The sequence below is a fragment of the Mobula birostris genome, chromosome 11, assembly GCF_030028105.1.
Source record: "Mobula birostris isolate sMobBir1 chromosome 11, sMobBir1.hap1, whole genome shotgun sequence".
NCBI classification, from domain to species: domain Eukaryota; kingdom Metazoa; phylum Chordata; class Chondrichthyes; order Myliobatiformes; family Myliobatidae; genus Mobula; species Mobula birostris.
In genome coordinates this window covers 5022003-5034286 of record NC_092380.1, presented here as the reverse complement: position 1 = coordinate 5034286, position 12284 = coordinate 5022003, and the positions used below count along the sequence as shown (strand labels likewise).

General features: G+C 46.6%; 1 protein-coding gene across 1 annotated transcript; it reads right to left on the bottom strand.

The window, feature by feature from the left end:
- Positions 1 to 2207: 2207 nt before the first annotated feature.
- On the bottom strand, positions 2208 to 10709 carry LOC140205387 (pleckstrin homology-like domain family A member 2). Its single transcript, XM_072272978.1, has 2 exons — positions 9727 to 10709; positions 2208 to 3412 (listed from the first exon to the last, which is right to left on the bottom strand). The coding sequence occupies exon 1, from the start codon at positions 10115 to 10117 to the stop codon at positions 9728 to 9730; it is 390 nt and encodes a 129-aa protein (XP_072129079.1). The 5' UTR covers positions 10118 to 10709; the 3' UTR covers positions 2208 to 3412; position 9727.
- Positions 10710 to 12284: the final 1575 nt, after the last annotated feature.

The window sequence follows — 12284 nt, the reverse complement described above, 5'->3', positions numbered from 1 at the left end:
TCCTTCTGCAGCTGTACAGGGGCCTGGTGAGACCACACCTGGAGTACTGTGTGCAGTTTTGGTCTCCAAATTTGAGGAAGGACATTCTTGCTATATAGGGAGTGCAGTGTAGGTTCACAAGGTTAATTCCCGGGATGGCGGGACTGTCATATGTCGAAAGATTGGAGCAACTGGGCTTGTATACTATGGAATTTAGAAGGCTGAGAGGGGATCTTACTGAAACATATAAGATTATTAAGGGATTGGACACACTGGAGGCAGGAAGCATGTTCCCGCTGATGGGTGAGTCCAGAACCAGAGGCCACAGTTTAAGAATAAGGGGTAGGCCATTTAGAATGGAGTTGAGGAAAAACTTTTTCACCCAGAGAGTGGTGGATATATGGAATGCTCTGCCCCAGAAGGCTGTGGAGGCCAAGTCTCTGGATGCTTTCAAGAAAGAGATGGATAGAGCTCTTAAAGATAGCGGAATCAAAGGTTATGGCGATAAGGCAGGAACTGGATACTGATTGTGGATGATCAGCCATGATCACAGTGAATGGCGGTGCTGGCTCGAAGGGCCGATTGGCCTACTCCTGCACCTATTGTCTATTGTAAAGGCAAGCTGGCTTTTTCCACTTAGGTCATGTGAGACTAAAATTAGAGATCATAGGTTAAGGGTGAGAGGGGAATTATTTAAGGGAAACCTGAGGGGCATCTTCTCAGTGGGGGGGGGTCTTGAAAAAAAAAAGGATAACGCCACTCATCTATTGAGATGTTTACACAAATAATGATCTCACTTTAAGGACTCTTTATCTCATGTTCTCATTAGTTATTGCTATTTACTTATAGTTGTATTTGCACAGTTTGTTGTCTTCAATGTTCTTGTTCTTTCATTGATCCTGTTTACAGTTACTGTTCTATAGATTTGCTGAGTATGCCCACAGGAAAAAGAATCTTAGGGTTGCTTGTGGTGACATGTATGTACTCTGATAATAAATTTTGCTTTGAACTTTGAACTTCAGCCAGAGGGATGGGAGGGTGGGTAATAGCTGACAGGTGAAATCTGGATGTAGTGTTCAACTGTAACACAAGAGAAGTTTGGATAGGGACACGGATGGGAAGGGGTATGGAGGGCAATGGTCCTGGTGCAGGTTGATGGGAGTAGGCAGAATAACAGATCAGCATGGACTAGATGGATCAAAGGGCCTGTTCCTGTGCTGTGGTACTCTACATTGAAACCATGACATCAATGGAAACTTGTTAAATGCGGGTAGGGTCAGAAAAACAATCCCTCCCCGCCAAGTCTGCCATGATACAAGAAGAACAGAACCAAAAGGAAGTCATTTGGTTCCTCACACCTGCTCCACCATTTGCTTTGTTTTATTTTTGTTGTTGTTCCTCTCCGCACGTTGTGGCGCATCTGGCAGCAACCTCGCCGTTCCTTTGGCACTTTTAATTTGTTTTTTCACGAGGCCAAATTGCTAGCTCAACACTCAGCTCAGCACAGATTTTGGAGCCGGGACCACTCGCCTCAAAGTCCGGTGCCGATCCCACTACCCCACCGGCCATCATGCTCCACCATTTAACACCATTATACCTCAGTGGCATTTACTGCTATCAACCCTATATCCTTTTGATTCTCTTAATATCCAGAGATCTATTACTCTGCTGGTCATCTATTTTTAATATTTAATATTTGTAACCCAGGGAGCGGGAAGCACAGAATCAAATATCACTGTGATGATTGTATGTTCTAGTATCAATTGTTTGGTGACAATAAAGTATAAAGTATCTAGCCCCTCAAATACACCATGTAATAAAAAAGGCTGTTCAGCCCCTTAAGCTGCTCCTATAGAAACAGGTCATTCCGTCCCTCTAGCTTTACCCATTGCTCTTGTATATTTCTTAAGATCTTTTCTCTTTAATCAGCCTCAGCCTTTTAGGGAAAGCGAGCTCTAGGTTCTGACTGGGAATTGGGAAAAAGAAAACCCTTCCTAGTTTTGCTCCTGACCACTGGGGCTGAGAGCCCTCACCACCCCCGCCCCCCACCACCACCCTGCAGATGACATGTAACTCAGCCTGATCTTGCGACGGGTCCGTCTCTATCAGAAAAAAATACCGCAGCACCGCTCCCATCTGAGCACTGCGGAGTTCTTCCCCCGCCTCCCTTGGCACATGTTGCCGCAGCAACGGCTGCTCAAGTGAACCAGAAACCAACAGCCTACGGCTGACAGACAGATTTACTTTTATTAACGTTATGCAGACAGACAATAAATAAGTCAAACAGAGAGGAAGCGCTAAAAAAAAATCAAACGGGGGGGTTGGGGGTGGTGGGGAAAGAACCACCCAGCAGCCGGTTCCATCAGGTGGCTCAGTCCGCAGGGACCCACACAAAGCCGCGAGATTTTCTGATTATGAATGCGAAGGGGCAGCTGGAGCTGGAGGCCTGGAAAAGCCCAGTAGGAGCAGGAATGCAGTCAATACTGGCATGCTCTTGAGGCGATCTGACTCAGTAAGGCACTGACATCACCGACTCACCGAGCCGTCGCTGGGGAGACTGCTCAGTGGGCACACATTTAGAGCTCTCTCACTGCAGACGCTTATTGATGCGGGCCACGCTCGTGTCTGGGCGGCAGGTGACCCCGTGTCAAGGGCTGGCAGCTACTTGGAAGATCAGAAGGTTTGCTCTGCACAGGCTATCCCGGGCTTTGTGACTGAGTCCTCCACGAGATTATGTCCCCAAGTTACCAGGGGCCCTCAAGAGCTTCCAGGTATGCCGATCCTTAGTCCCCTACATTCTGGAATATTCCTGGAGTTTTCATCACATTGTCTTGTCTCCAAGAGCCCACCCAGCACATCCATCTTTACAATGTCCTGCCTCTGCTGGGCCAACTGGAATGCCAAAGCAAAAATGACAGGTTGACTCTTAACTGTCCTTCAATCATCCCACTTACAATATCTCTACAACAAAAGAGTTCAAAAAAAACAAAACAATTTTTTTCCTGTCCATTTTTATTGCTGTTTCCTGGATTTAGTTCCAGGAAATCCCATGGTATCTCTGGACTGATGTTGGTGGCAGCTTCTGAGTTTGATTTCCCCAATCCTGCTGTTCCAATGGACACGAGGGCATTTCAAATCTGACTTTCACCTGTCCAATAAAAGGAATTGGGGCAACTCGCTTTCTTCCCTCTGGTGATCTGAACAGGGACTGCCAGCGGGGATCGATTACTATTCCCAATTCATTCCATTCTGGTCAGAGGCCCCAGTTCGCTGCCAAACTGGATGCTGGGCTGGAAGTCAGGTTGAGGGAGGTGGGGGTCCGAGCTGCGAAAATTCTGAGAGTCTGGGACCCTGCAGCTTTGAAATATGGAGCCAAAACTTCATGATTGGTCCCGACACTGACGTTGCTTTGAAGATCAGTTTAGCTTGCAGTCTGGAGGAGAAAGAGTTGGTGGACAGATAATAGTTAATTTCTATGCAATGACAGTGATGATGATTCATTCAGTCATAGACACACACAGCACAGAAACAGGCTCTTTGGGGACTGGAGTCAGTGTACTAGGGATATACGGAATGTGAGGGGTGGCAGCCTCTGTTTGAATATCCGAAGGGGCTGCTCCTCAGCTTTGGGTTACATTTCAGCCCCGCGCTCCTTATATACAGGGACCCAAAACAAAAGAGGCGGGTCGCGTGGAGGATTTACTGCCAGGCTTGCTCCTGGGTCCGGCCAAGATGGCCATTCATGGGTCCAGATGGCGGGACAGTTGAGGGTTCCGCCAGTGCCGACTGCCTGCCCCTTTTCCGAGGACACATTCCCGGCCATCCTCGGAGAGGGAGCGTGCGGTCATGATGGGTTTTTCCTGGGGGATTTCCAGGAGCGGTGGGGCCACCCCCCCCAGTGAATTGAGTGGTTTATAGGCAGTAATAATCATATTTTAATTTGAATTTATTCAGTCATGTAAATATTTGATGTTTGTATTTTGTGCATTTTTTGTGCAAATAAACTTCTGTAGTTTTGTTAAAAAAAAAGCAGAGTCTTTGGGCCATCTGGTGCATACCAGCCAAGATGGACATCCAAGCTAAAACTATTTACCCCAGTTCCTTCTAAATCTTTCCTATCCACGTATCTGTCCAACTATCCTTTAACAGTTATTGTACCTGCCTCAACCACTTCCCAGAGTCATTGAGAAGAAAAGCCCTGCAGCCCATCTAGTCCAAGCTAAACTATTTAAATTGCCTACTCCCATCGATCTGCAGTGGAATCATAGCCCTCCATACCCCTACAATCCATTTACCTATCATTTCTTAAACAATGAAATTGTTCGCATGCACTTCTTACGCTGGCAGCTTGTTCCACACTCTCATGACCCTCTGAGTGAAGTTTCCCCTCATGTTCCCCCCAAACTTCTCACCTTTCACCCTTAACCCATGACTTCTAGATGCAGTCCCAACCAACCTCAGTGGAAAAAGCCTGCTTGCATTTACCCTCATAATTTTGTATACCTCTATCAAATCTTCTACATTCCAAGAATAAAGTCCTGACCAACTCCATCTTTCCTTATTAATTCAGGTCCTCCAGACCTGGCAACATCCCTGTAAATTTTCTCCGCACTCTTTCAACCCTATTTACATCTTTCCTGTAGGTTGGCGAGCAAAACTGCACACAATACTCCAAATTAGGCCTCACCAATGACTTTTACAACTTCAACATAACATCCCATCTTCTGTATTCAATTCTTTGATTTATAAAGGCCAATGTGCCAAAAGCTTTCTTTACGACCCTAGCTACCCGTGGCAACTTTCAATGAATTTCCTGTCATTCTCCTGCATACAAATGTAATTGCAAAGAAAGCATGATGCCCTCTCTACTTCCTTGGGAGTCTGCGGAGATTTAGCACGTCATCAAAAACCTTGACAAACTTCTATAGTTGTGTGGTAGAAAGCGTATTGAGTGGCTGCATTACGGCTTGGCATGGAAACACCAATATCTTTGAGCAAAAAGTACTACAAAAGGTAGTGGATTCGGCCCAGTACGTCATGGGAAAAGCCCTCCCAACCATTGTGTACCTCTGCATGAAACTCTGTCATAGGAAAGAAGCATCCATCGTCAAAGATGCTCACCACCCAGGCCATGCTCCTTCTCATTGCTGCCATCAGGTAGAAGGTCCAAGAGCCTCAGGACTCGCACCTCCAGGTACTACCCCTCAACCATCAGGCTCTTGAACAAAAGAGGATGACTACACTCATATATTGAGATGTTCCCACAACCAATGATATCACTTTAAGGGCTCTTTATCTTGTTATTTATTGCTATTTAATATATTTATCATCTTTATTGCTATTTAACTGCATTTGCAGTGTTGGTGTCTTCTATACTCTTGCTCTTTCATTGATCCTGTTTACAGTTACTATTCACTGAGTTTGCCCGCAGGGAAAACGAACCTCAGGGTTGTATGAGGTCACAAGTAGGTACTCTGGAAATACATTTTACTTTGAACTTTGAACCAGGGAGTAAACCCTAACCTATTGAACCTTTCCCCGTAGCTCAGGTCCTCTAGCAGCTCATTCGGCATCCATGCCGCACTCTGTATGAGGAGGTTGCTGCTCAAGTTGCTATTAAACTTTTCCTCTCTCACCTTAACCTATACTCTCTTGTTTTTCATTCGCTGACCCTGGGAGAAAGACTTGAGTGCATTCATCATCTCTGGGTGTGCCCCTTATGAATTTGTACATCCCTATCAGTCTCAGCAACAACCTTGAAAATCTTGAGCAACACACACAGAATGCTGGAGGAACTCAGCAGGTCAGGCAGCATCTACGGAGGGCAATAAACAGTCAACTTTTCAGGCTGAGGACTGGCCAGGAATGGGGGAAGACGCCAGAATAAAAAGGTGAGTGGGGGGGGGGGGGGAAGGAGGACTAGCTAGAAGCTGGCAGATGAAGACAGATGGATGGGAATGGTAAAGGACTGGAGAAGGAGGAGCCTGATAGGAGAGGACAGTGGACCATGGGACAGTGGGAAGAGGGTGAGGCACCAGAGGGAGGTGATAGGCAGGTGAGAAGAGGCAAGAGGCCAGAGTGGGGAATAGAAGAAGAGGGAAGGGGGAGGGAAAAAATTACCGACAGGAGAAATCAATGTTTATGCCTATCAGGTTGGAGGCTACTCAGACAGAATATGAGGTGTTACTCATAAGAGTGGCCTCATCATGGCAAAAGGAGGCCATGGACTGACATGTTGGAATGGGAATGGGGGCTAATTAACCTACCTACCGGTACCTCTTTGGACTATGAGAGGAAACTGGAGAAAACCCACACAGTCACTGGGAGAATGTACAAACTCCTTACATGCAACGGTAGGAATTGAACCCGGGTCGCTTGTGCTTAAACTACCGTGCCATTTTTGATCAAGTCCCTCTGTTCCTCTCAGGTCCCCTACAGCTTGAGTGTACGAAGGAAAGCAATAACCCACTGGGTCTATGCCAGCACCCAGAATAATCCCAGTCCCCAAATACACTCAGTGATAGGCTTTGGAGGAAGAAGAGTAACTGGAGAAAACCTATGGTGTCATGGAGAACTTGCTAACCCCGCAAAAACTGGACCGGATGTCAGGATTGAACGCAGGTTGTAAGGAGCTGCGAGGCAGCCTCTCCATCAGCTGTGCCACCATGTCGTTAACAGCTTATCTGTACCGCGAACAAACACAGCCCAGTGACTGCCAATTCATAAAAAAGGTCCGGGGTGTGAAATCAGACACTAGTCTGACTCTGATCTACGTGACATTAGAAGAGACCGTGCTTTAATGGAGACACCGGGAGGATTAGGGATGGAATTCCAGAGCTCAGGATATGATGACTGAGAGTCAAGTGATTAAATTCAAGGTCAGCCGAGAAGCCAGAATTAACTGAGTGCATTTTGGATATCAGTGGTACGGGTGGCATATCGCCACAACCAATAGAGTGGCTGCCTCGCAACCCCAGCGTGTGCGCAGCTTCCATGCTCTCTCTGTGATTGCATGGGTCTCCTCCAAGCACTCTGGTTTCCTCCCACATGCTAGAGACGTGCAAATTGGTAGTCTCTTTTTTTTGCTTCAGCTGGCCCCCAATGAGGGTGGGTGGTAAAATAGGATCATAAGATTCATATGGCCGGTCAGTTCTCCACGTCCACCCCAATCATCAAGAACCCTTTTGCAATTCACCAGCACTTGCTTCATAGCATATTATGTTTTGGTGATTGAAGTGCGCCTCCAGCTGCTTCTTACATGTTGTTAAGGGTAAGATCAAGTTTTATTATCATTCAAACATACATAAATATAGCCAAGCGAAACAGCGTTCCTCTGGGGCCAACATGCAAATCACATTACCAACAGCACACAGCACAAATAGCACTTCTAGATAAGACTTCAGAAAAACATACAAAGAAAAAAAATATATAATCTCTCTGCCTCCACCAGTACCATCAGCAGTGCGGTCCACATTTTAAGACCCTCTGGGCGAAAAATATTCTTCCTCAGTTTCTTGCTAATCCTCTTACTTGTCAGTTTAAACCTGTGCCCTCCAGTGTAAGTCATGGGGAAAAGTTTCCTGCTACCTACCCTCTCATAATTTTGGATAACTCTGTCAACCTCCTCGGTTTCAAGGAAAGCAAGCGCAGGCCCATACAGTCAAGAGGAGACATTCCATCCTGAACAACATCCTGACAAATTTCCCCTGTACTATCTGCAGTGCAATCATGCCTTTTGTATAGAGGGGCAACCAGAACTGCACATGGTACTCCAAATGTCACCTAACCAATAGTATATATTTGGGGAGACGAGGTTGATGGAAGTGGGAAAGGTAAATTGGGATTGATGACGGGGGTAGACTCAATGAACCAAAGGACTCAATGTCCCTGCAATTCGACTCAGACTCCATTATACAGGGAGGCGAATCAGTGGATATTATCAACAAAACTGCAGATGCTGAAAAGGTGTGTAAAAAAAAAATCAGAAGATGCTTGAAACACTCAGCAGGCCAGGCAGCATCCATGGAGAGAGAAACTTAAAATCTCAGGCCTGGGAAGCTTCAGCAAGCAGGTTGAGAAGTAGCAGTAGTAATGGGAAATCTTGGTGTGGATGTCACAGGTGGCAGAATTTTGGATGAGCTACACTCTACAAAGTGGAATATGAGAAACCAACCACAATGTGTTGTCATAGGATCACAGGTAGGATTGGGTTTCAGAAGTGGGTTAGTGGCTGGTGTCCTGATGAAGGATCTCAGACAGAAACATTGACTATTCCTCTCCCTAGATGCTGTCTTGCTGGGCGGTGGTGTAGTGGCATCAGCACTGGACATCGAGGCAAATGGTCATGGGTTAGCATCCAGTGGCTCCTTGCATGCTTTTCCATCTGTGTTGAGTGTTGAGCTAGCAATTTGGCCTCGTAAAAACAGACAAATGCTAAAGAAACGGCACGGTTGCTACACAATGCACCACAAGGTGCGGAGAGGAACAACAATAGATACTATCTGGCATGCAGAGTTCCTCCGGCAGTTTGTGTTGCTCAAGGTTTCCAGAACCTGCAGAATCTCTTGTGTTAGTGGGTACAATTAATGGTCTGAGGGTAGAAGGGGGGGTGAAGGTCTAACAATCTGACTGAGAAATTCAATCTCTTTTGTTTGATACACAACTAATGGGTCAGAATTTCCTCACAAAAACATGGCATTCACCAGAACCAAAATTGTTGGGAAATTATCAACAGACAAATCTTTGGGATAAAACTTGCAGTTACAGGGAAAATGTCTGAACTCAGGCAGAGAGTACCCAAGGTGAGGATTGAACCTGGGTCTCTGATACTATGAGGCGGGAATCCTCCTGGTTGCATCAGTGTGCCACCCATGACTGACTCTGGTCAGGGTTTGAACCTGTGAGCTTCTAACTCCCAGATGAATTATAACCCATAAGACCACAAGTCCATAAGATATAGGAGGAGAATTAGGCCATTTGACCCATCCAGTCTTCTCCACCATTTCAGTATTCCTCTTAGCCCCAATTTCCTGCCTTCTCCATTTATCCCTTCATGCCCTGGACTATCAAAATCCATCAACCTCTGCCTTAAATATCCATAAAGACTTGGTGATGAATTCACAGATTCACCGCCTTCTGGAAATGTTCCAAATAGCTAATGGAGGAACACAGGGGTCTGTTGAAGCTACAACTGAAAGGTCTAACTTACTAATGGTGTTAGTCATCAATTTAGGTGGGACAGGCAGACTGGAAGGTCTCACCTAACCCTTAACCTCACGTCTCTCAGACTATGTGTTTTCTGGGTAGCTGCTGGGTTAACTTCTGACAGGGTAATGGTATTGGTTTTATAGGAGATTGATCTCCTGAAGCTGATTTGGAACTCGCTGGTCCCCTTAGTTCATCATCTGACCGGGTAGCTGATGTTTCCACCCTGGAGGACCGCAACTGCTGGGTGTTGGAGCGTAAACCAGTGCATCACAAGAAAACACCCTTCGGCCCACAATGACTACGCCGACCATGATGCCAATATTCTGCTGCCCATCCATTTGCCTGTCTAGATGCCTGTTAAACGTTGCTGTCGTGTCTTTGGTGTGTGGGCAGGTCAGTGGGTAAAGCAGAGTTGCAAGACCAAGGTTCATTGATTGGTGGACTGCACCTGACGGGCCGAATGGTCTTATCCCAATGATGTTACTAGGTGTGGGATGCCCCCCCCCCCAATACCCAGCCGCTTTCCCCTGGCTCACTCACCTCACGCAGCCCACCCCCGCCACCTCTTGACGGGCTTCCTCGCGTGGAACTCCCTCACCGCCCGCTCGTTCTTGAAGGCCACCAGGGCGAGGGTGATGGCGGCGTTCCAGGAGCTGGCATCCTCGCATCGGAAGTCGATCTCCCGCCAGTCGGTGGTCACGATGGTGAAGTAGACACGCGTGCCCTTCCTCTCCACACACTCCAGCTTGCGGATGGTGTCGAAGCTCAGCTCCTTACAGCGACAGCCCCTGCCATCGCCGTCGGTCAGCAGCAGGCTGTCCCGGGTCAGTGTGCACTGCTTCTTCTTCCAGAGCTGCAGCAGGCTCTCGCTCCGCTTCTCCAGTGCCCCGACTTTAATTGCCCCCCTGGACGCCACAGTCAGCCCCTTCATCTCTCTCAGCAGCTCGGTTCCCAGAGGATCGACTAAAAAGAAAACGAGTCCTCAGAACCACTAGGTACACAGCATTGGTTTGACCACAGGCTGACTAATGATAGCTCTCCCCACTGTCTCTGCCCAGCTGATTTTCCCTTTCTGAGCCTCTAAATGGGTCAGACAGTGAGATCCAGCATTAGGCTCCACCTCTTGCTGTTGACATCAGCCGCTATTTAACAGGAGGTCTCCCCCTTCTTTAACTCCTTCAGGTCTGAGTCCGTGAGCTGTCAGAACGGTCAGGCTCTTGAACAAAGGGGGATAACGACACTCATTTGCCCCATCATTGAAATATTCCCACAACCAATGCTCGCACTTCAAAGTACTCTTTATCTTGTTATTTATTTGTATTTTCACAGTTTGTTATCTTCATGCTCCTGCGCTTTCTTTAATCCTGTTATAATTACCAATCTAGAGATTCGCTGCGTATGCCCACAAAATTTACTTTGAATTTTACTGCCCTTGGGTTTGCCAGCGCATCGAGAAGTCCGAGGAGGAACGCTGCTGACTGGCACATTCACATTCAAGGTTGGTGCAGGCACTGAGACAGTTCGGTGGGGAAAGAACACAGCCTCTCGTCTAAGGCTGTGCCCTCTGATCCTAGACCCACCCACTATAGGTAGCATCCTCCCTACATCCGGTTTATCCAGACCTTTCAATATTTGACAGGCTCCAATGAGATCTCCGCTTATTCTACACTCCGGTGCAATTTAGTGCAACGAACAAGACCGGAGGAAGTTAATAGGACAGCTAGTATCTTTGGAGGAAAATGGACAGTCGGTGTTTCAGGTTAAAACCTTGTCTGCATCGATCTGAGACTTTGTACTTTTCCCTCCACAGATGCTGCGGATGTGCTGAGTTCCTCCCGATACTTTTTTTGAATTAAAAACTGTGTTGGTCTGTTAATAGGAATAATATCCAACAGACTGGGAAAAGAAACTGCCAGTTCAACACTACCTAGTCAGAGCTCTTACCTTAATTACAAATCTGTACTCAATGGTGGTGGGGGGAGAATCTCATTAAAACGTATCAAAATATTGACAGGTCTAGGGAGAGTGGACGTGGATAGGATGTTTCCTATTGTGGGGGAGTCTAGGATCAGAGCGCACAGTTTCGCAATGGAAGGATGTCACTTTAGAACAGAGATGACGAGGAATTTCTTTAGCCAGAGGGTGGTGGATCTGTGGAATTCATTACCACAGGCGGCTGTGGAGGCCAAGTCACTGGGTATATTTAAAGCGGAGATTGATAGGTTCTTGATTAGTAAGTATGGCAAAGGTTGCAAGAAGGCAGGAGAATGGGGTTGAGAGGGATAATAAATCAGCTATGCTGGAATGGCAGAGCAGACTTGATAGGCTGAATGAATGGCCTAATTCTTCTCCTATGTCTATAGATTCTCGTTATGGTAGGAAATCAGATGTTTGGTTTATTTGACACAAGAGCCATAGTAATGCAATTGATTCTTGACTGACCTCCACTATGACTTGGTCAGTCATATCAAATGTCTTAGAAATATCACTACTTCCACAGGGGCAATAACTTATTTACTTCAGCCCATCACCTCTACTGGCGAAATAGGCAAGTATTTCGATGTAGATTGGCTTCATGCTTCGCCAAGCACCTATGCCCTGTCTGGCTGAAAAAGTGGCATCTCACAGTGGCCATTCTTTTCAATTCTACTTCCCATTCCAACACATTAATCCTCTACTGCCATAAGACCAAACTCAGGTTGGAGGAGCAACACCTTGTATACCACCCAGGTAGCCTCCATCCTGCTGGAATGAACATCAATTTCTCTAACTTCTGGTAATTAACCCCCTCGCACTCTTTTCTTTACCATTCCTCATTCCAGTTTCCCTCTCTCAGGGTATTACCTTACCTCCCTTCCATAGTCTTCTGCCCTGTCCTATTAGATTCCTTTTCTCCATCTTAAATCACCAACCAACTTCCCAGCCCTTTACTTCTTCCCTCCTATCACCTTGTACTTCTTCCTCCCCATCCCCTCACTTTCTTACTTCTCTTCCTTTCCAGTCCTGATGAAGGGTCTCAGCCCAAAACAGTGACCATTTACTCTGCTGAGTTACTCCAGCATTTTGTGTTTGGTGCTTTAGATTTTGTCATGTTTGTG

Excerpts from the sequence above, each read along its gene's own strand:
- LOC140205387 (XM_072272978.1), bottom strand. The coding sequence starts at position 10,117 with ATGAAGGGGCTGACTGTGGCGTCCAGGGGGGCAATTAAAGTCGGGGCA.